Source organism: Ranitomeya imitator, chromosome 2 (assembly GCF_032444005.1).
Source record: "Ranitomeya imitator isolate aRanImi1 chromosome 2, aRanImi1.pri, whole genome shotgun sequence".
NCBI classification, from domain to species: domain Eukaryota; kingdom Metazoa; phylum Chordata; class Amphibia; order Anura; family Dendrobatidae; genus Ranitomeya; species Ranitomeya imitator.
The window spans coordinates 391,045,619-391,069,204 of NC_091283.1; the positions used below are offsets into that span (position 1 = coordinate 391,045,619).

General features: G+C 44.9%; 1 protein-coding gene across 6 annotated transcripts in view; it reads left to right on the forward strand.

Annotated features, from left to right (window-relative positions):
• Positions 1–22,761, forward strand: part of LOC138667008 (oocyte zinc finger protein XlCOF6-like) — a 51,951-nt gene extending 29,190 nt beyond the window's left edge. For 3 of the 6 annotated variants that reach the window (XM_069755233.1, XM_069755232.1, XM_069755234.1), the window contains 7 exons: positions 3,145–3,294; positions 3,423–3,602; positions 3,676–3,799; positions 3,883–3,995; positions 5,512–5,602; positions 14,469–14,579; positions 20,409–22,761. In XM_069755233.1, coding sequence (XP_069611334.1) covers positions 3,217–3,294; positions 3,423–3,602; positions 3,676–3,799; positions 3,883–3,995; positions 5,512–5,602; positions 14,469–14,579; positions 20,409–21,748 — 2,037 coding nt within the window. In that variant the 5' untranslated portion in view covers positions 3,145–3,216 and the 3' untranslated portion in view covers positions 21,749–22,761. The remainder of the gene's footprint in view (positions 1–3,144; positions 3,295–3,422; positions 3,603–3,675; positions 3,800–3,882; positions 3,996–5,511; positions 5,603–14,468; positions 14,580–20,408) is intronic. The other 3 variants (XM_069755237.1, XM_069755236.1, XM_069755235.1) reach the window with 1 other exon arrangement.
• The last annotated feature ends 825 nt before the right edge of the window (positions 22,762–23,586 follow it).

Sequence of the window (23,586 nt, forward strand, 5' to 3'; positions counted from 1 at the left end):
ACTTTTTAAACAATATTTTACCTCACAAAATGTATCCTCTGTGATGTCCTGCTGTAATGTCAGTATTGTCTTTTGCTTCCTCCCCTGCACAGGAGAAGTGGTATGCTCTGTACATGGTCAGACACAGACAATTTTTAAAATGAATTTTCGTTCGTGGGAAAACCCCTTTAAAAAGCAAATATTAATGCCAACATGGCTCCTCCTAAAAAGTACACCAATGACAATGAAAGGAAAGCAGCAAAGGCACAACGTAGAAGACAACAGGCAAATGAGACTTTTGAAGAGCAACAGCATCACTGGGACAAATACATTGCATATAAGCGTAGGAATCAAGCATATGAGTCTCCTGAGAGAAAGCGCACAGGGGTGAGAGAGACAGCACAGTGGGTAGACAGCACATGAGGGGAGAACACAGCACAGGAAGGAGAGAGACAGCAGATGAGGGGGATATCATATGGGATAGACAGGTCAAAGAAGAGAGCACAGACGGGAGAAGTCAGCACATGGGGAAAGAGTGAGTGGATAGGTGGGTGAGCACATGGGGGGAGAGATTCTCAATGCTGCAAAGCCTGCCCCCATTGTGACAATACCGCTCTCCTGATGCCATAGCATCGGTCCTCCGTCTAGTTTATTTATATATGACTTCTTACCAGATGTGATGCTCCAAAGAATATGTCACAATAATTCTTTAAAGCAAAAAATAGGGGAAGTAGTTACAATGAGATTGATTAAATTTCAGGCTGTTCCCCCATGTTGGAATATTCTAGTTTGTATATATATGTACAGTATACGTAGACACACATATAAACAATTCACGCTAATTACAGCCACTAGAAAGGACTAGTAGTAGTTGATACTAGAGGAGTGAAAAAATAATCAGTATGGGATGACCGCTGAAAGAGCCCACCTAGTTGATTAAGACCATAAATAGTGAGTCCAATAAGACCATAAGTAGTGAGTCCAATAAGATTCCACAATCTGTAAACTGGAAAATCATACAGTTCTTACCCCAGTCCGGAACTCATAGAAGAAAATGATCCGCGATGGTAACAAAAGTTGAAGTCAAAGCGATGATTCAAGTAGTAACAAATAGCCGTCCCGGCCGGTGGCAGCCTATCCCTCCAAAGCTAGCAGCGTGCGGCAGGGTCCAAACAGGCGAGCGTCGCACAAGGTGTGAACGGTGAGAGCGACGCGTCTGAAGGACCTGCGTGACGTAGTGAGAAACGTGACCGCACACGTGACTGGAGGGAGATACGGATAGCGGTAAGGACCATATACCGACGATTATATCAAGCCATCCCTGAGGAAGGAGACAGATGTCTCTGAAACGCGTCGGTATATGGTCCTTACCGCTATCCGTATCTCCCCTCCAGTCACGTACACGGTCACGTTACTCACTACGTCACGCAGGTCCTTCAGACCCCAATGCACTCTTCAGACCGGAGCACGTGAGGACTGAGCGTCGGTAACCGCTTCGCTTGGATCCGGGGGCTCCGGAAGGTGAGTATATAACTATTTTTTATTTAAATTCTTTTTTTTAACAGGGATATGATGCCCACATTGCTATATACTACGTGGGCTGAGCAATATACTACATGGGCTGTGAAATATACTACATGGGCTGTGCTTTATACTACGTGGGCTGTGCAATATACTACGTGACTGGGCAATATACTACGTGGCTGGGCAATATACTACGTAGCTGGGCAATATAGTACTTAACTGGGCAATATACTACGTGGCTGGGCAATATACTGCCTCACTGGGCAATATACTACGTAGCTGGCCAATATACTAGGTTACTGGGCAATATACTAGGTTACTGGGCAATATACTAGGTTACTGGGCAATATACTAGGTTACTGGGCAATATACTACGTGGCTGGGCAATATACTATGTGGCTGGGCAATATACTACGTGACTGGGCAATATACTATGTGGCTGGGCAATATACTACGTAGATGGGCAATATACTACGTGACTGGGCAATATACTACGTGACTGGGCAATATACTACGTGACTGGGCAATATACTACGTGACTGGGCAATATACTACGTGGCTGGGCAATATACTATGTGGCTGGGCAATATACTATGTGGCTGGGCAATATACTACGTAGCTGGGCAATATACTACGTGACTGGGCAATATACTACGTAGCTGGGCAATATACTACGTGACTGGGCAATATACTACGTGACTGGGCAATATACTACGTGACTGGGCAATATAAGTGGCTGGGCAATATACTACGTGGCTGGACAATATACTACATACTACATGACTGGGCAATATACTACGTAGCTGGGCAATATACTGCCTCACTGGGCAATATACTACGTAGCTGGCCAATATACTAGGTTACTGGGCAATATACTACATGGCTGGGCAATATACTATGTAGCTGGGCAATATAGTACGTAACTGGGCAATAAACTACGTGACTGGGCAATATAAGTGGCTGGGCAATATACTACGTGGCTGGACAATATACTACATACTACGTGACTGGGCAATATACTACGAATTGAATGGTAGTTTCCATCTATCTCCACAGCAAGAGGAGCACTTGTCATCTGTTGCATGTAGCATTTTCTAATGCATGAAGTGATTGAAGAGCCACCTTTCCCTACATCACTTGGTTTATATACTGTATATACATGTCTCACATAACACCGGTTTCTGTATATGGCCTACCATCTACCCTAAGCTACGTGTACAGAAAACACCTAAATGTCAGCAAACCTTCCATGAGAGTGACGCAGTGTACCAATACAGAGTTAAGAGTAAAAATGAATACCCATAATTAATATCTAACAGTAATAAATGGGTTAAATTAATTAAGAGCATCAAAATTGAGCATGTAACAGAAATAATAGGTGACTGTGGAACATCTGATATACGAAAAACCTACAGTAATTGTGTACAGCCAAGAAAAGGTACAAAATTGCTATATATGATTGTATATAAATAGTAGACAAAAGTAACTTAAAAATAGAGGAAACACTAGAGAGTGACAAACACAGCAGGACGGGGCCATAACTGGATGTAGTGATTGTAGTGATCATGTGAAGCCGGTAACAGCTCCGGAGATTTCTTACATGGGATCTTTATGATGTTACATCGTCATCTCCCCATTCAGGTCCCTACAATATCGGATCCACTCAGTGGAGGTCTTCTATATAAGAACATTTTCCTGATTGACCCATCAAGGATGGATATGGACATGGACAAGATGGCGGAGAGGATATTACACCTCACCCTAGAGATCCTCTTCCGACTTACTGGAGAGGTGAGAGATTCTGATGAAGTCACATTACACCATTCTTATTTATGGGAATAAGAGATGGACAGAACTGGAGAGGTGAGGACTCTGGATATGTCTGTAGTGAGATTTTCTTAATGTGTCTCCATAACCAGGATTACACAGTAGTGAAGAAGACCTCTAGTGAGCACCGTGAGCCCCCTGTGTCTGATGAATGGGGAACTCCCCTGATCCCAATCACGGGGCCTCCACCTCACCCTCTGGTACATGAGGACATCAATGGCCAGAAGATCCTAGAACTCACCTACAAGATGATTGAGTTGCTCACTGGAGAGGTGGGAATGCAGGGACATAATACAGTAACGCTATGAAGGGTTCAGGGGATGACTGTATCATTCTATGTGTCAGGTTCCTATAAGGTGTCAGGATGTTGCCGTCTATTTCTCCATGGAGGAGTGGGAGTATTTAGAAGGACACAAAGATCTGTACAAGGATGTCATGATGGAAGTTCCCCAGCCCCTCATATCACCTGGTAACAGTCAGGACTACATGTACATGGTCTACAATTATCTGTATGTAAAGAATGAATTCAGTCCCTGTATGTGTTTCCTCTAGTTCTATCCAGTAAGAAGACAACACCAGAGAGATGTCCCCGTCCTCTTCTTCCACAGGACTGTAAACAAGAAGATCCCAATGTTCCTCAGGGTCATCAGGAAGATGGAGAGAAGGTATCATGAGATCTTCCATATGATGTGTAGAAGGCTGTGAAGGTCTTAAGCTCAGTCTTGTTTTATCCACCAGTATAAGGCTAAGTTCACACTTGCGTTGTGCAGTCCGTTCAACAAATCCGTTAAACGGACTGCACTAACGCAAGTGCCGACTTTGGCACAGCGCTAGCGCAGATGGAGCATCTGTTAGCTCCATCTGCGCTAGCAGTGACTGACCCGGAAACGCTGCAGCCCACATCTCGGGTCCGTCACTCAATGACGGCACATCACTAGCGCACGCCCATTGTGGGCTAGCGCTAGCAATGCGTTCGCCATTGCAAGTAATGGCGGCGTTAACGGACTGCGCTACACCGCGTTATGCCGCAGTGTAACGTAGTCCGTTAAACGGGTTCACACAACGCAGTGTGAACCCAGCCTAAGGGAAGAGTCAGAGGTATAACTCGGACGGGGATTGCATCACAATGCTCGAACTTGCCGGTGGCCCTCCCAACCCGAGCATGACAGCATGTATTTTTATGAAACTGTCATGCTTGGAGTCCACACCTAATATCATGCCTCAGGTGCCAGCAATAGCACAACCTCTCTTTACAGTGCCCTGCAATGGAAATACACTACAACTACAGTCTATTGTGAATATATATTAAATCACTGGAACTTTCAATAGTAACTTTCCCCTTCCCAACTGCAGGGCTGACCCTCTGTAACTTTCACCTGCCCAGCTGCAGAGCCGACCCTCTGTAACTCTCTCATGCCCAGTTGCAGCGCTGACCCTCTGTAACCCCTTTGCCCAGCTGCAGGGCTGACCATCTATAGCTGTCCCCTGCCCAGCTACAGGGCTGACCCTCTGTAACTCTCCTCTGCCCAGCTGCAGGGCTGACCCTCTGTAACTTTCCCCTGCCTAACTGCAGGGCTGACCCTCTGTAACTCCCCTGCCCAGTCCATAACTATCACATAAAAGTGACTATAATAAACCATGGCATTAGTCATATAGTTACAGTACTTTTCATCAGGGTCCTGTAATAACAAAGTATCCTACAGCATCACAAACATACCTTTATGTCATACAGAAACTATTATTAGGAGTTGTCAGGGTCATTCATTCCTTTACACCAGGAATATGACAGTGAGATTTCCTTGCTTTCTCGCCTTCACAATCCTCAGATCTTAACCCTATAAAGCATCTCTGGGACGAGGTAGAATTGGTTGTTCAGAGCATCTCAGCACCTTCATCTAATTTGTGTCAACTACAAGAACCTATCCTGTTGGCATGGGCCAGTATTCCTGGGGAACGATCTTATCACCGTGTGCCATCTATGACGTGGTTAATATCTGAGGTTCTGAAGGGCAAAGAAGATCCTATGTGTTACTGGATGGGTGTCTCCAGTAATGTGGCCATTCAGTGTATGTTTTATATCTAGTGGAGATGACAGGATAAAGCTGATCATAGACATTAGATGTTGTCTGGATCTTCTCAAATGTCTTTATCTGTTAGTGACTTTTACAATATGTATTTTAGGGTGAAGATCTGCCCCATATTAATACTACAGAGACATATGTGAGAGGTGATGAGTGGTGTAAAGAGGAGATTCCTACAGATAACCGCACAGGTGAGTAGTGACCACTAAATGCAGAAAAGTCACAGGTTCTAATCAGTCCCTGCCTTGTAGAGTAACTTTAGATGTTTGGAGTTTTTTATGTGTGTTTAATGAAATTTTTTATGTGGATGTAGGGATTGATTCAATATGGGGACTTTCTTTTTTTATATTTACAATGTGCTAAGAACTATCACGCACGTACAGTGCCTTGCAAAAGTATTCGGCTCCCTAGAACTTTTCAACCTTTTCCCATATATCATGCTTCAAACATAAAGATACCAAATGTAAATTTTTGGTGAAGAATCAACAACAAGTGGAACACAAATGTGAAGTTGAACAAAATTTATTGGTTATTTTAAATTTTTGTGGAAATTCAAAAACTGAAAAGTGGGGCGTGCAATATTATTCAGCCCCTTTACTTTCGATGCAGCAAATTCACTCCAGAAGTTCATTGTGGATCTCTGAATGATCCAATGTTGTCCTAAATGCCTAATGATGATAAATATAATCGACCTGTGTGTAATCATGTCTCAGTATAAATGCACCTGCTCTGTGATAGTCTCAGGATTCTGTTTGAAGCACAGAGAGCATCATGAAGACCAAGGAACACAACAGGCAGGTTCATGATACTGTTGTGGAGAAGTTTAAAGCCGGATTTGGATACACAATGATTTCCAAAACTTTAAACATCCCAAGGAGCACTGTGCAAGCGATCATATTGAAATGGAAGGAGTATCATACCACTGCAAATCTACCAAGACCCGGCCGTCCCTCTAAACTTTCATCTCAAACAAGGAGAAGACTGATCAGAGATGCAGCCAAGAGGCCCATGATGACTCTGGATGATCTTCAGAGATCTACAGCTGAGGTGGGACAGTCTGTCCATAGGACAACAATCAGTCGTACACTGCACAAATCTGGCCTTTATGGAAGAGTGGCAAGAAGAAAGCCATTTCTCAAAGATATCCATAAAAAGTGTCGTTTAAAGTTTGCAACAAGCCTCCTGGGAGACACACCAAACATGTAGAAGAACTTTTTGTCAATAATGCCAAACGATATGTTTGGCGTAAAGGCAACACAGCTCATCACCCTGAACACACCATTCCAACTGTCGAATATGGTGGTGGCAGCATCATAGTTTGGGCCTGCTTTTCTTCAGCAGGGACATGGGAAGATGGATGGAGCCAAATACAGGACCATTCTTGACTGTTATAGTCTGCAAAAGACCTGAGACTGGGACGGAAATTTGTCTTTCAACAAGAAAATGATCCCAAACATAAAGCAAAATCTACTAATGGAATGGTTCACAAATAAAAGTATCCAGGTGTTAGACTGGCTAAGTAAAGGTCCAGACCTCAAACCAATCGAGAATCTGTGGAAAGAGCTGAAAACTGCTGTTCACAAACAATCTCCATCAAACCTCACTGAGCTTGAGCTGTTTGCCAAGGAAGAATGTGCAAGAATTTCTGTCCCTCGATGTAAAAACTGATAGAGACATTCCCCAAGGGACTTGCAGCTGTAATCGCAGCAAAAGGTGGCGCAACAAAGTATTAAATTAAAGGGGATGAATAATATTGCATGCTCAGTTTTTGATTTTCCACAAAAATTTAAAATAACCAATACATTTCTCTAGTCACCTTCCACGGCGGCATATGGAGGTTGCCTCTTTGCCCTAATGGGGAACAGGAAATACGGAGAGGTTAAAAGGCCCTCCCACCTCCCCCTCACCAGTGTCTTTCCTGTTCCCCATGGGACAGAGAGAGGTTCCGTGTGCTGTGGTGGCCGGTAACTGCAGGACCTGACTAGGCTTTGCCTATTAAAACCGGGCAGCTTGGGTCGTTTCTCTCCTCCCCCTTGTGCTGCTTCCGCCGCGCGCTGCGGTGTCCTCGGGACCCTTCCCTGGCCTTCCCGCGCCCCCTTGAGGGCAAAGCAGGCCAGTGATCCCAACCAGAATCCTCCCTGAGCTCTCCGGTCTCCTCTCCTCTGCACGCTGCCAGGCGACCCGGAAGTGATCGCCTGTCACTTACGGTCTTTTCTGCCGCTCTGTGGGGCACTTCCGCTGGCGGCGCCTCGTGCAGGACACCGTTCCTCCACCCGGGACCATGGAGGGGAGGAGAATATCGTTAATCGCTGGGGGCAGGGGCCTGCTACATAGCATAAAACCTGCCGGAAAACGTCGCAGGTAAGACTTCCTGTCATGGAAAGCAGTACCTGCCCTGCACCTGCAGAGCCCAGCGCTGCCCCTGCCACAGTAAGTGCTGCAGAGACAGGGGTCCTTAGTTAGTGATCTAGGGGGATCTTATTATTTCTGACACTCTCTCTCCCCTCTCGTTGCAGGGAGACAAGTCCACCCCTAAAACTACTACTAGTAAAAATAAATGTGTCATCTGCAATATTAAGTTGCCCCCATTATGGGAGAAAAAACTCTGCAGATCCTGTACTGACAAAATTGTCAGAGCAGAGCAACCTTCCCTATTGGAAGAAATCCGCTCCCTAGTCAAACAAGAGGTGCAATCTTCTCTAGCGGCCTTTACCCCTCCACCCCCACCGCCAATTTCTCCAGCAACGCAAAGGAAAATTCAGGATGAGGATTCTGAATCTGAATCAGACCTCTCCTATGCCTCATCCTCGGGTCGACGGGAGGAACCTATGTCCCCTATAACCTCTGAAGCCAGAAAATATCTGTTTTCTTTAGAATGGATTGAGGATTTAGTATCTGCCGTACGCAGTACTATGGGGCTGGAGGAGGAGTCAGAACCACAGTCCATACAGGACCAGATGTTTGGTGGAATAACTAAGGGAAAACGTGTAGGATTCCCGGTACACTCTAATATATCTGATATGATTAACCAAGAGTGGGAACTACCAGAAAAACGCCTCAGTATTCCATCTGAGATGAAGCATAGATTCCCCTTAGAAGGAGATTCGGCCAAATGGGATGTCCCCAAGGTTGATTCACAAGGGGTAAGAGTGGCTAAAAGAACGTCTCTTCCATTCGAAGACTCTTCACAGTTAAAAGATCCAATGGACAGAAAAATAGAAAGTCTGTTGAAAAAATCTTGGGAGACTTCCACGGTAGCCCTTAAAGCCAATATTGCTTCAACTTGTGTGGCTAGAGCCCTTTACCGCTGGTTGGGGGAACTGGAATCCCATATATCCCAGGGCACTTCTAGGGGTGAATTGCTAGATTCTCTACCCAGTCTTCTTAGAGCTACTGGTTTCTTGGCGGATGCCTCTATGGAAACTGTCAGTTGCTGCTAGATCATTAGTGGAAACTAATTCAGCTAGAAGAGCTCTTTGGCTAAAAATGTGGTCTGGTGATATCACCTCCAAGGCCAAATTATGCGCCATACCATTTAAGGGTAACTATGTTTCCAGTTCACCACCTGACAGCACACTGGAGGACGTCCTTCTTATCCTTGATGGGACAGGAACACGAGAGGTTAAAAGGACCCTCGCCCTACCACCCTTCAGTGTTTTTCCTGTCCCATCAGGGATAGGAACGGAAGAGAGGACCTGCCGTTCTGTGCAGGGGGATGTGGATCGGGGGGGCTCGGCCTCACCCTTTCCTCCATGAGACACCCGCTGGCTGACACCCGCCCGAGGGTCCCTCGGCCTACCAGTGTAGCGCTGCTCCTGGTTGGGGATCGCTTCTCCCTGGGGGGGCTCTCGATCTCTCCATCCGTCCCCTGGTGCGCGCGATCCCAGCGACGGCCTCTGCAGTCGGCGGTGTCTCCATGCGGCCGCTGGGGGAACCAGATCATCGCCGCACCTTCCTCTCTTTCCGGCCGCATGTCACTTCCGGTTTGCGGCTGAGGGGGATGGACGGCGTCTCTGCAACAGGAAGTGCAGGGAAAAGAGCGGTGGAAAGCGCTGGAGCGCTGTTTTGAAGATGAGGAACAGAATAAAAGGTATGGTGCAGGGGCAGTAGCGATCTCTAGAGCATCATGGAGGACGCAGCTAGAGCAGAGGGGCAGGAGTCAGCAGCGTTAGTAAGTAGGGAAGCCCTAAAAAAAAAAAAACGCTAGTGGTTTATATATATATATATATATATATATATATGTATATATATACACATACATATATATATACATACATATATATATATATATATATATACACATATATATATATATATATATATATATATACACATATATATATATATATATATATATATACACATATATATATATATATACACATATATATATACACATATATATATATATATATATACACATATATATATATATATATATATACATATATATATATATATATATACATATATATATATATATATTTCATAGGCAGCCTCCTTATACGAGAAATCGGTAAAGAAGCCCGGTAGGAATAAGAAGTGTCCTATCTGTGCGGTTAAGCTAAAGGATTCCTGGCAGAAACCCTTATGTGAAGCATGCAACTCCAAAGTCATAGGAGAGGAACAGGCGTCTCTTATGTCAAATATGAGAGCCATGATAAGGGAGGAAGTTCAGGCTTCAGTTTCAAGTCTGGTACTCCCTCAAGTCTCACCTTCACCTTCGGAGAAGCCAAGGAAAAGGCCGAGGGTCGAGTACTCTTCCGTAGAGTCATCATCCTGTGGGTCGGAGGTAGAGGAGGAAGATGAGAATAGAGATCCCCCGGAGAAAGGGAGAAGATATTTGTTCTCCGCCACAGACACAGGAGAACTGTTGGAAGCAGTGCGGCATACCATGCAGATCGAGGAGCCGCAGCCGTCTTGCTCCGTTCAAGATGAAATGTTTGGGGGCTTGCGCTCACAGACTTCTAAAGTCTTCCCTGTAAACTCCCATATCAGATCTATGATTCTGGAGGAATGGGAGGAAGCCGAGAAAAGACTGACTATCCCTAAGGACTTCAGACTTCGCTTGCCGTTCGATCCAGATGAAGTTAAAGAATGGGTCGATATACCAAAGATAGACATACCTTTGGCTAAAGTATCCAGAAGGACGGCGATTCCGTTTGAAGACTCTTCCAATTTAAAAGAGCCCATGGACAGGAAGGCAGATGGCCTTCTAAAAAGGGCCTGGGAAAGTTCCTCGGCGATTATTGGGGCTAATATTGCAGCGACATCAGTGGCCCGCTCCATGGACCTTTGGCTAGATGATCTTCAGGATCAACTGGTAGCCAAGACTCCCAGAGAAACTATTCTAAAGTCCCTACCTTTGCTAAAACTAGCAACTACCTTCTTGGCAGACGCATCTGCAGAATCGGTCAGGTTTGCGGCTAGAGGGCAATCTCTATCTAACGCAGCCCGTAGAGCTATTTGGCTTAAGAGCTGGTCGGGGGACATGCACTCTAAAAATAAATTGTGTTCTATACCCTTTTCCGGGGGCAGGGTCTTCGGACCGGTCCTCGACGATTTTCTCGAAAAAGCCACAGATGTCAAGAAAGGTTTTCCGGAAGAAAAGCCTAAAAAATTCCAGCCCTTTCGAAGACCCCGCTATAATCAAAAACCCGATTATAGGGGTAAGGGAAAACAGGGTAGGTGGAGCTACCAGAAAGGAGGGGATAACAGGTCTAAAAATAAAGAAGCGAGCTACTCGGGACCAGGGTCTAGCTGCCGCAGGAAATGACGCCATCAGAGTAGGGGGTCGTCTGACAGGATTTCTGGGAGGATGGAGGGAGATCACAACAAGTCCATGGGTTCTACAGATAGTATCCCAGGGGTACAAAATAGAATTTACATCCCTTCCTCCCGAAAGATTCCTGGTATCCAGCTCTCATCTAAAGCTGTCATCCCCCATGTGGTCAGATTTTCAAGACCTTTTAAAAATGGCGGCTATCGTTCCGGTACCCCCTCAGGAAGAGTGCAGGGGTCACTACTCCAATCTCTTCTCGATAACAAAACCATCGGGAGAATCAAGAACGATTATAAATTTGAAACATCTGAACAATTGGGTCCTTTACAAAAGGTTCAAGATAGAGTCGATTCGGTCTACCATCCCTCTGTTGGGAAAAGACATGGTAATGTGCACTCTGGACTTAAAGAGTGCATATTACCATGTACCCATTTATCTAAGTCATCAGAGGTTCCTGCGGTTCGCGGTAAACTTGGAAGGAAAGATCTTCCATTTCCAATTCCGCTGTCTCCCCTTCAGCCTGGCTTCCGCTCCCAGGGTTTTTACAAAACTTATGGTGGAAGTAGTCGCTTTCCTGAGGAATCAGGATATAATGGTGGTTCCCTACTTAGACGACTTCTTCATAGCGGCAGACTCAGAAGTCCAGCTCAGGATCAACTGTCAGTCCCTCATCTCAACATTACAGAATCTGGGATGGATTATAAATTGGGAGAAATCAGATCTAATCCCAAAACCCAGAATAAAATTCTTGGGAGTCATGCTCGATTCGCAAGCAAGAATGTCCTTTCTTCCAGAGGACAGGCTAAAGGGCATAATACAGAAAATCCGTCACTTTTCTCGGGGCCGAAATACGATCAGAGACGGGATGAAAATACTAGGTCTGATGACTGCCTGTATTCCTTGCGTGAGATGGAGCCAGTTTCATTCTCGACAGCTTCAGAGGGGAGTTCTGAGGAGCTGGAACAGAAGGCAGAACTCGCTAAACCAGACCCTGAGCCTTACTCCGCAGGTCAAAAGATCTCTGGTGTGGTGGACTCTTCCCAGAAACCTCCGACTAGGGGTGCCATGGCTTCAGACACCAAGCGTATCAGTTACAACAGATGCCAGTCAGCTCGGTTGAGGAGGTCATGTACTGGGAAGATATTTTCAAGGTCGCTGGGAAAAGGAAGACAGCAACCAGTCATCGAACCACAGAGAGCTACAGGCGGTTTGGGAGGTCTTGACGGCAATGCAGCATCTGCTGCAGAACAAACACGTGAAGGTCTTCTCAGACAACACAACAACGGTAGCCTTCCTGCGGCATCAAGGAGGTCCAAGACATCTGGCGTTACAAGACCTGGCGGAACAGATATTCCGGTGGGTAGAAAGGTCGGTTCTGTCCATCTCGGCGATCCACCTGGAGGGCTCCAAGAACCAGTTGGCAGATTTCCTCAGCAGGAAAAGCGTATCCCCCACGGAGTGGGAACTGAACAACGAGGTGTTCAAAGATCTGTGTCAACGTTGGGGGATGCTGACGGTGGACCTATTTGCTACAAAAGGAAATGCGAAGCTCAAGATCTTCTACTCCCTAAACCCTTGGGAGAGTCCAGCCGCGATCGATGCCTTCTCACAACCCTGGAACCGCGGTTTTCTGTATGCATTCCCTCCTCTAGCAATGATCCCGAGGACACTCAGAAAGATCTGCGAGGACGAGGCCAAAGTCATACTCATAGCTCCTCACTGGCCGAAACGGAGTTGGTTTCCATTGCTAAGAAAACTGTCAGTGGAAGAACCCCTCCTGTTACCAGAAAGAGAGGATCTTCTTCTACAAGGTCCAGTTCTACACCAGAATCCAGGAGCACTTCAGCTGGCGGCCTGGATCCTGAACGGAAGGTCTTGAGAGCAAAAGGGCTTTCAGATGATGTCATTTCTACCCTTCAAGCCAGCAGGAAGCCGGTGACATCGGCTATCTATACGAAAATATGGAAGCGATTCTGTGGGTTTTGCGGAGAGATGACAGTTGATACTGACCATCCAAATATCCCCAAAATTCTTGACTTTCTGCAGTCAGGGTTTCAAAAAGGTCTTAGACCAAGTACATTAAGGGTCCAGATAGCGGCCCTGAGTGTATTCTTTGATTCCTTCCTGTCTGCCCATCCCTGGATTAGTCGATTCTCTAGAGCAGTCCAGAGATTAAAACCATTGATTAGAAGGTCAGTCCCGCCGTGGGATCTGAACTTGGTTCTAAATTTCCTATGTGAACAGGCGTGGGATGTAACAAGGGATATAGAAATTGATAAACTCTCCCTTAAAACCGCATTTTTAGTTGCGATCACGTCGGCAAAAAGATTGGGGGAACTACAGGCTCTGTCGGTACAGAATCCATATTTGCAGATATTCGAGGACAAATTAGTACTCAGACTCGATCCGGCGTTTCTCCCTAAAGTTGTGTCAGATTCCAATATGAATCAAGAGATTGTTTTACCATCATTTTGCCAGTTCCCTAAAAATCAGAAGGAAAGTTTTTACCACAACTTAGACGTAAGAGACTCGGTGCTCAGGTACCTCGATTTATCCAAACCCTGGAGACGGGACAACAATTTGTTCGTCCAGTTCAGGGGTCCAAATAAAGGAAGAAAAGCGTCTAAAGTGACTATCGCACGGTGGATAAAATCCACAATCAACTTAGCTTATAAAGCTAGAGGACAAGATTCCCCGGTTAACATCAAAGCCCATTCATCTAGGGCCATGGCCACGTCATGGGCAGAGAAAGGGGGGGGCGACGGCAGATCAGATCTGCAGAGCTGCGTCATGGTCTAGCCTTAGTACCTTTTCTAAACACTATAAGTTAGATGTAGTGTCACCTCAGTTGGCTTTCGGTAGAAAGGTACTGCAAGCAGTGGTCCCTCCCTAAATACCAGTCTCCTTTGGTATTTCTCCAGTGTGCTGTCAGGTGGTGAACTGGAAAACAGTAATTAGACCTACTGGTAATTGTATTTCCAGGAATCCATCCTGACAGCACTATTAGTTCCCTCCCTAATGTATGATCTTTATACTCATGTGATGTAACATTTGTATGATTGATTATTTTGTTAAAATAAACCTGTGTTTTTGCATCCACCCAGATGTGTTACTTTGGAAAAGCACTGAAGGGTGGTAGGGGGAGGGTCCTTTTAACCTCTCGTGCTCCTGTCCCATCAAGGATAAGAAGGACGTTCTCCAGTGTGCTGTCAGGATGGATTCATGGAAATACAATTACCAGTAGGTCTAATTACTGTTTTTTGGTCCTTCCCTAGATGACATCTTGGAAAAGGCAACCGATAAGAAGAAAGCTCTTCCAGAACAAAAAACTCCAAAGAAAAAGTTTTTTCGTCCTTTTCAATCCCAGACCTCTCAAAGAGGAAAAGGCAAGTCTGGAAGGTGGAGTTACCCGAAGGGAGGGGGGAAAAGTATCCTTATCCCTCAACAACAACAACAGTCTCAGCAGGAGAAGCGGTGACTTCTACCCGGTGGGGGGGAGACTCTCAAATTTTGTGCTTCAGTGGCAAAACATCACCAATTGCTCCTGGGTCCTCAATGTCATTAAAGCGGGCCTTTTAATAGAATTAATTTCCTCCCCCCACGGGGTCTAAAGATTACCTCCCTTCCCTCCTTAAGAGACCAGTCGATATTTTAAGCGGGGCCTCAGGGCCCTAAAAAAATCAAATGTGATATCTCAGATTCCGGAATCAGAGAGAGATCGGGGGCATTACTCCCGTCTTTTTCTGGTACCCAAACCTTCGGGTGAGTCCCGTATTATCATAAATCTGAACGGTCTCAACCGGCATGTGAAATATCAAAGATTCAAGATGGAATCAGTAAAAACTGCCATTCCCTTGATAAGCCCTCACTCCGTCATGGCTACTATCAATCTGAAAGATGCATACTTTCACATCCCAATTCACCCAAAACATCGACAGTATCTCAAATTTGCAGTACAAAGGGGACGTCTGATAGAGCACTATCAGTTCAATGTCCTTCCGTTTGGAATCTCCTCTGCACCAAGATTATTTTCCAAAATAATGGGGGAAGTAGTCTCCTTTATCCGGAGGCAAGGCGTCTGTATAGTGCCATACCTTGACGACCTTCTGATAATGGCTTCCACCAAACTGATCTTGGAGTCTCATGTCTGAAAGACTCTCAATATCCTGACGTCTCTTGGATGGGTCCCAAATCTGGAAAAATCACAGCTACGACCCTCCAAATCCAGAAAATTCCTGGGAGTTCTTCTGGACTCTGCAAGACAAATGTCCTTCCTTCCAGTGGACCATCGTCTAACCCTGCTATCGAAGGTCAAGACTTTCAGAGATACCAGATCCCCTACAATCAGAGAAGGCATGTCACTTCTAGGATCCATGACAGCCTGCATCCAATCGGTACCCTGGGCCCAGGCCCACTCCAGAATTCTTCAGGCACATATCCTGCAGAATTGGAGCGGTCATCCCAGTTCATTGAACAAAAGATTATACATGCCGGGTCGTGTCAAAGCCTCCCTGGCATGGTGGGTAAACCCGAAAAACATACAAAATGGAGTCAATTGGACCCAAGTCCCATTGGCTACAGTTACAACAGATTCCAGCAGGAGAGGCTGGGGGGCCATGATAAATCATACCCCTTTCCAAGGTCTCTGGGACCGGGCAACAAGCAGGAAGTCATCCAACTACAGAGAACTAAAGGCTGTAGAGGAAGCCCTTCTAGTAGGGTGTCAACTTATCAGGGGACATCACGTTCGAGTATATTCGGACAATATGACTGCGGTTGCTCACATCAGACATCAGGGCAGTTCAAAGAACAACAACCTAAAGAACATATCTACCCGATTATGTTCCTGGGCAGAAAGACATCTACTATCCCTGACGGCAATTCACCTGAAAGGCTCATCCAACACTTAAGCAGACTATTTGAGTCGCCAGGACATACATCCGGGGGAATGGTGTTTGAGCAACCGGAATTTCAAGATGCTTGTGAACAAATGGGGTCTTCCAGAAATCGACCTCTTCGCATCCTGCCAAAACGCGAAAGTCGAAGCCTTCTTCTCCCTAAACCCCAGGGACGGCTCCAGAGGGGTAGATGCGCTGGTCCAGAGGTGGAATTTTCGACTGGCCAATGCGTTTCCACCAATCCCAATATTGGCAAAAGTCTTAGGCTAGGTTCAGATTGCGTTAGGGCAATCCGTTTAGCGCTAAGCGCTAGCGGATTGCGCTAACGCAATGTCTTTTTCGGGGTAGCATTTAACGTCCCCGCTAGCGCAGATCCCCGATCTGCGAGAGCGGGGAACGGTCCTCAGGTGCGCCTCGGATGCTGCAAGCAGTGTCCGAGGCGCGTCACAAAACACCAGCACGCTCTAGCGATGCGCGTTCCCATTGCTGCCAATGGGCGCGCTAACGGACGCGTTGCACGGCGTTAATTTTGCTGTGCAACGCTGTCCGTTAGCGCGGTCTCATTAACGCAATGGGAACCTAGCCTTACAGAAGATCCGAGAAGAACAAACACCAACTATATTGGTAGCCTCGTTGTGGCCAAAGAGGAGCTGGTAAAACCTCATAGTGGATTTACAGGTGGACAGCCCGATCCAGTTTCCGATGGAAGACGACCTTCTTTCATAGGGACCAATCCATCTCCTAGATTCTCACAAATGGAAACTGGCGGCATGGCTACTGAGGCCCAGGTGTTGAGAGCTAAGGGACTATCAGAACCAGTGGTCTCCACACTTCAAAAATCAAGGAAACCAGTAACCAATGCCATATACAATAAAGTCTGGAAGAAATTCTCATCGTTTTGTCTTCCTGAATTACCAGATTCCTTCAATCCGAATTTAAGACAAATTCTAGATTTCCTACAAAAAGGCTTAGAAATGGGCCTCAGGCCTAGCACCTTAAAAGTCAAAGTTTCTGCCCTCAGTTCAATATTTGACCAGGATCTGGCAAATCATCTGGCAAATCTTCTCTAGTGTTAACTATCCCTCCTAGCTTTTCATCCTGTGGAAATTTGATTAGTTTACCTTCAGTTCCCTTATCTAGATCATTTATAAAAATGTTGAACAATACTGGGGCCAGGACAGAGACTTGTGGTACCACACTTGAAACATTCTTTCAATTGGATGTGCAACCATTTTTTATCACTCTGAGTACGATCAGTGAGCCAGTGATCTAGGACTTTTTGCTTGCACTTTATAGGTCTCAGGTTCTTTTGTGTTGACATTATTACGTCTGGCACTAGATGATAAGACCACTTGCTACCCAAAGGCTCTCACGACCGCCTGGTACTTTTTCACCAGGCCCACCTGGTCATCGGCATTCTGGGGATCTCCCTTGGGAACCTAGGACTCCATCAGCGTCGGAAGGGAGAGTATAAGCCTGTCTATGACGACCCTCTCCACCAATTGCATTGTGGAACAAGATTCTTGTTGCAACCACTTTAGAACCGGGTCTAGGAGGTTGAATATTTGGGACCGGGGAGTTTTATCACTGTGATAGGCTCAGCTGTGAACCCGTTGAGTCCTTACAGTCTGTCAATCCTAAGTGTGCTAAGATCTCTATTTTTAACATGGCGTACTATTTTGCACCCTGCAACGCCAGGTCAAAATAGGCCTTCTGCGGTTACCCCGTTGGCTAAGGCGCTAGAACCTCCGCTCACTGCTGCACAGACAATTTCTCCAGTTCTGCCACACTTCTGAAAACTGTCAAGAACGCCTCGACATCATCACACGGGGTCATTACCTTAACTTGGGGGGGGGGGGGGGGGGGGGGGCGGTTGCTGTCCCATGAATTGCCTCAGCTATGAGTTCTGCTGCCTGTGCTGTTGCTGGTGAAGCTGGAGATTAGCCTGCACAAGTTTATCAGCAACTCCATATTGTCTGGCTTTTGCAGTCACTTTTCCCAAGACTTGCGGTTTCCCCGCAGCAGACACGTGCCCCTCGTGATTTGTATGATTCGTTCTTGTGCTTTTTCACAACTGTAAAGTTTCTACTCACTTGGCTGTGCTTGAGGTAGGCACAGGAAGCGGTTTAGATAAAACGCCCAGATTGGTTTAAGACTCCATAATCTATTTCTTTATTAAGCTTTGCTTATATAGCGCTATCATATTCCGCAGCACTTTACATACTGTATATCATCATCGCTGTCCCTAATGGGGCTCACAATCACTAAATTCCCTATCGGTATGACTTTGGAGTGCAGGAGAAAACCATAATACCCGAAGGAAACCCACGCACACACGGTGAGAACATGCAAACTCCTTGCAGATATTGCCCTTGGTGGGATTTGATGCCACAAGGAAAGGAAATAAATGGCCTTTCAGTGAAGGCAAAACAAAGTAAACAGTTAAAATAACGGCACTTTAGTGATAGTTTAGGACCCTCAGACTGGATAGCATCCATGATACGCAGAGGTGTACATAGAAACCATAGGGCCACATAGCAGAAGTTCAAATATCCCCCGCCTCCCCCCCCCCCCAAAAAAAAAAAAATTGTCACAGAAGAGCATATCTCACAACTTTCCAGCTTTGACATAGTAGTTTTCTTTCTGCTGTCCTAGATTCCTTTTTCATTGCCCTAATGAAGTGATCTCCTATGCCTGTGAGACGCCCGCCAGGGCAGTGAGGTACTCGGTATCGGGTCCGGTCACAATTAAAGGGGTGGTCACGGTGGCAGCTACCCGGTCCGTGCCCCTGGGTGCACAAGTAAAAGGGGAACGTCATTAAAAGGAGTTGTAATAAAGTTTGTGTTCGTGACGCCATCTGTGGTTCTTGGTCAGAGGGGACCGACGCTGCTTAAAGGGGTCCTCTGGGGTGTTACTGCAGCAAAGATGGTGACTCATCCCACAGGTGAAGCGGGGTCCCCAGGGCTCCCGGTGTGCAGGGCAGGGATGGTGTATGTTGGCAAATAAATGGAGGACACAGAGTTGTGACGTCGTTACCTGTTTACTGGTTGTAATCAGCCGCAATCCAGGGTACCAGCAACAGGTGATGATATGGTCTGGCCGGCCTGGAGACAAAGGTGAATCCCTCTCCCAGGTGAAGTCCGTAAGCCTTCCTACTCGCACTCGTATGTGAGGTCCTTGCTGCCTGTGGCTTCCGTACAAAGTCCTCTCTCTCCTGACAGTTACCCGTATGGTGGGCACTGTGAGCCTTTTTATAGGGTCTCTATCACGACCCGGGCTCTTAGTGTACTGCTGCACCTTCAGGTGTGGATGCGGGCAAATTACATAAATTCCTATGCCCTCCGGTTCTGTCGTGTGACCTGGAGTAAAACACAGCCTCGGGCTCCCGGTGCCCAGTTCCTGCACTTCAGCCCAGAGGGTGCCCGGCACAGTTCCCCTCCGAGCTCTTTCCTGCTTCTATGCTCCGTTCCTCTGATGCTCACTGACATGCAACCCTTCAGGTTTTCTTCCGTTCCTGGAGCTGCAGCTCACACGTGGCTGCAATTCCCCACTGTCTCTGCTCTCAGTCATCACTATTCCTCTCTCTGCTCCAGACTAACTAACTCCTCCTCCAGAACAGAATACTTAAAGCTGGGGAAGCTCCCCTGAATCCGAGTTCAGACCTTCTGGCCTGGATTCAGAATGTGTTGCATGTAGGTGCTTACCTGATAAAAGAAATCCTCCTTGCTTCCAAGCATGATATCACCCTCCCTGAAAGGAAGGCAACATCGCTGTAAAAAATAGTTACCTGGGGTGTTACACTCACATTTAATTTTTTCATTTATTAAAAATATAGCGTGTGCTCCTGTGTATTTTTCATAACCAGCAGAGGGAAAGCCGACGGCTGATGGTAATATTCTAGGAAGGAGCCAATAGCCATAAAGATTTACAGGTTATTTTTATTAGCTCAAAGCTCTTTATTTTGCCTTTCTTGGCTAGTTTACAAGGTGACCCAGAAAAAATTGACGTAGGATCACCTTAAAAATTGTAATCAGCAAAGCTAAACGAACAGCTTTGGGCTGATATTAATAGCCTAGGAAAGGGCCATGGTTAACGGACCCCTCCCAGACTAAAAACATTAACTCTCAGCCATCCAAGAAATGGCACATAAATAAGATGCGATTTATACGTTTATACGTTGCTGCTAGTGTGTAACCGGCTTCCAGGTAGAGCAGTCTCATCAGCTTATGGATTACGACAGAAAGGGGAGGAATAGGGTGGATTATTATTTTTTCACGTTAATGAAAAATAATAAAATCATTTTTTTATTCTTGGCAGATGACTGTACCAGGAGCTCAGAGGGACATCTGATGCTCTCAGATTTTTCAGCAGATAATCTTGGTATCGCACTCGATACATGTGAAGAACATGTCATTATGCCAGATACACCTCAAGATCTCATCAGAAAAAATCTGTCATCTGATCCTTTTAAGCAGGTCCTTTTTTCTGCTTCATCAAAGACAAACATGCAAAACAAAAGTCACAGAAGGGCTGTTGAACATGAAATAGCTTACACAGGGGAAAAACCATTTTCATGTTCGGAATGTGGAAAATGTTTTACACACAAATCATGGCTCATAAAACATCAGATAGTACACACAGGGGAGAAATCATTTTCATGTTCAGAATGTGGAAGATATTTTACAAAGAAATCACATCTTGTTAGACATCAGATAGTACACACAGGGGAGAAGCCATTTTCATGTTCAGAATGTGGGAAATGCTTTACAGAGAAATCAATTTTTGTTGTACATCAGAGAATTCACACAGGGGAGAAGCCATTTTCATGTTCAGAATGTGGAAAATGTTTTACAATGAAGACAAGCCTTGTTAGACATCAAAGAATTCACACGGGGGCAAAGCCATTTTCATGTTCAGAATGTGTGAAATGTTTTACTCAGAAAGCACATCTTCTTGCACATCTGAAAAATCACACAGGGGAGAAGCCATTTTCGTGTTCAGAATGTGGGAAGCGATATAGTGAGAAATACGTACTTTTTAAACATCAGAGAATTCACACAGGAGAGAAGCCATTTTCTTGTTCAGAATGTGGGAAATGTTTTACATACAAATCAAATTTTGTTATACATCAGAGAATTCACACAGGGGAGAAACCATTTTCTTGTTCAGAATGTGGGAAATGTTTTACAGAGAAGTCAAGTCTTGTTACACATCAGCGAATTCACACAGGTGAGAAACCATTTTCATGTTCAGAATGTGGGAAACGTTTTACAGATAATTCAAGTCTTGTTGCACATCAGAGAAGTCACACAGGGCAGAAACCATTTTCATGTTCAGAATGTGGGAAATATTATAGTACTAAATCAAAACTTGCCAAACATCAGAAAATTCACGCAGGGGTGAAGTCATTTTCATGTTCAGCATGTGGGAAATGTTTTACAATGAAATCTTATCTTGTTAGACATAAGAAAATACACACAGGAGCAAAGCCATTTTCATGTTCAGAATGTGGGAAATGTTTTACAAGAAAATCACATCTTGTTAGACATCAGCAAATACACACAGGGGCAAAGCCATTTTCATGTTCAGAATGTGGGAAATGTTTTAATCAGAAAACAAATCTTATTACACATCTGAAAACTCACACAGGAAAGTAGCCATTTAATTTTTTTTTCAAATTCAAAGTGTTTTTATTTCATAATAGCATAATAGAACAATAAACTGAAAATCAAAGCCTGAAAGGAAGAACAGAAAAAAGTAATATATGGATGTCATTGCATAAAGAATGAAAGCATATGAATAAAGACAGATAGTCATGGTACAAATATCATGAAACTGATGTAGTGTATGAATAAGCAAGATGCTGCAAGGATGAGGACTAAGGAGAAGAAAAAAAAATATCAAAGGGATCAATGGATAGTCATCACTTCACAGGGTAGATTGAAAGCTGAAAGAATTAAACTGGAGTGTAAGTTGGTTTACATTCACATTGACGTCTGTTAACACATGGTAAAGTTTTAATACTACAGGATATAACTGTCTCTATTGGGATCACCTTTAGAGATGAGCGAATATTTCAATGTTTGGTTCGGCTCACGATCGCCGAATTTGCAATATTTGCCGATTTAATCGTCAATTAAATCTCCGAATATAGCCGACCATACACAGCATAAAAGCTGGTGTTTCCCATCAGTTGATCTCCTATCTCTGCTACCGCTAATAACAGTGAGAGCAGGAGCCGTGGATAAGAGTATTCATCAGCCTCCCCTGCGTTGTAAATAAATAATTTAAAAAAAACCTGCCTGGGTTTCCCTGCAGTTTTGATAACCAGCCAGGCAAAACTCACAACTGGGGGCTGCAACCCTCAGCTGTCAGCTTCAGCAAGGTTGGTTATCAAGAATAGAGGGGTCCCCACGCCATATTTTTAAATATTTAAATAAACAATTACAAAGTTAAAAAAAAAAGAGTGGGGTCCACTCCATTGACACCTATCCATTACTAATCCTATAGCTATATGATAAATAAAGACACAGCCAGAATAAAGTCCTTCATTAGAAATAAAACAAATCACAGTTTTCCATTTTGTTTAAAAATAACAAACAGTCATACTCGCCTAATGCCTAATTCCACCGAAGCCCTCGTTCTCCTGAAATAAAACTAAAATAAAAAAACAGCAATACACCATACCTGTCTGTCATTCTTTCCCATTCCGTAATCCATGTCTGGGGGATTAATAGTTTTCAACCTAGATGGTGCCAAGATGCGACCGTCCAGGCTGAGAACTACTGGGGAATGAACTGCTACGAGCGAAGGCTCAGTGACTGGTGGTGAAGTCATCGAGGTTACGTCCTGTCACTGAGGCTGTGTTCCCAGCCAGGCTGAACTGCTGACCTCGGTGAGATCCCCACTAGCACCATGGAAAAAAGTCACTGAGTTCAAGCTCAGTGGTTTCACAGCAGATCACTGAGAATTTTCTTCTTTCTATCGATCTATGTAATATATGTACACATATATATATGTGTATGTGTCACTGACATCTGTATATATATATATATATACATATATACATACATAGTATATACCGCATATACTCGAGCCGACCCGAGTATAATCCGAGACTCCAAATTTTGTCACAAACAACTGGGAAAACTTAATGACTCAAGTATAAGACTAGGCTGGGAAATGCAGCAGCTACTGGTAAATTTCAAAGATAAAAATAGATACCAATAAGAGTAAAATTAATTGAGACATCAGTAGGTTAAATGTTCCATATTGAATCAGGAGCCCCATATAATGCTCCATACAGTTCATGATGGGCCCCATAAGATGCTCCATACAAAATACACCCCATATAATGCTCCATAAAGTTTATGATGGGCCCCATAAGATGCTCAATATTAAAATATGCCCCATATAATGCTGCACAAAGGTTAATAATGGCCCCATAAAGTGCTCCATAGAAACATTTGCCCCATATAATGCTGCCCAAAAGTTG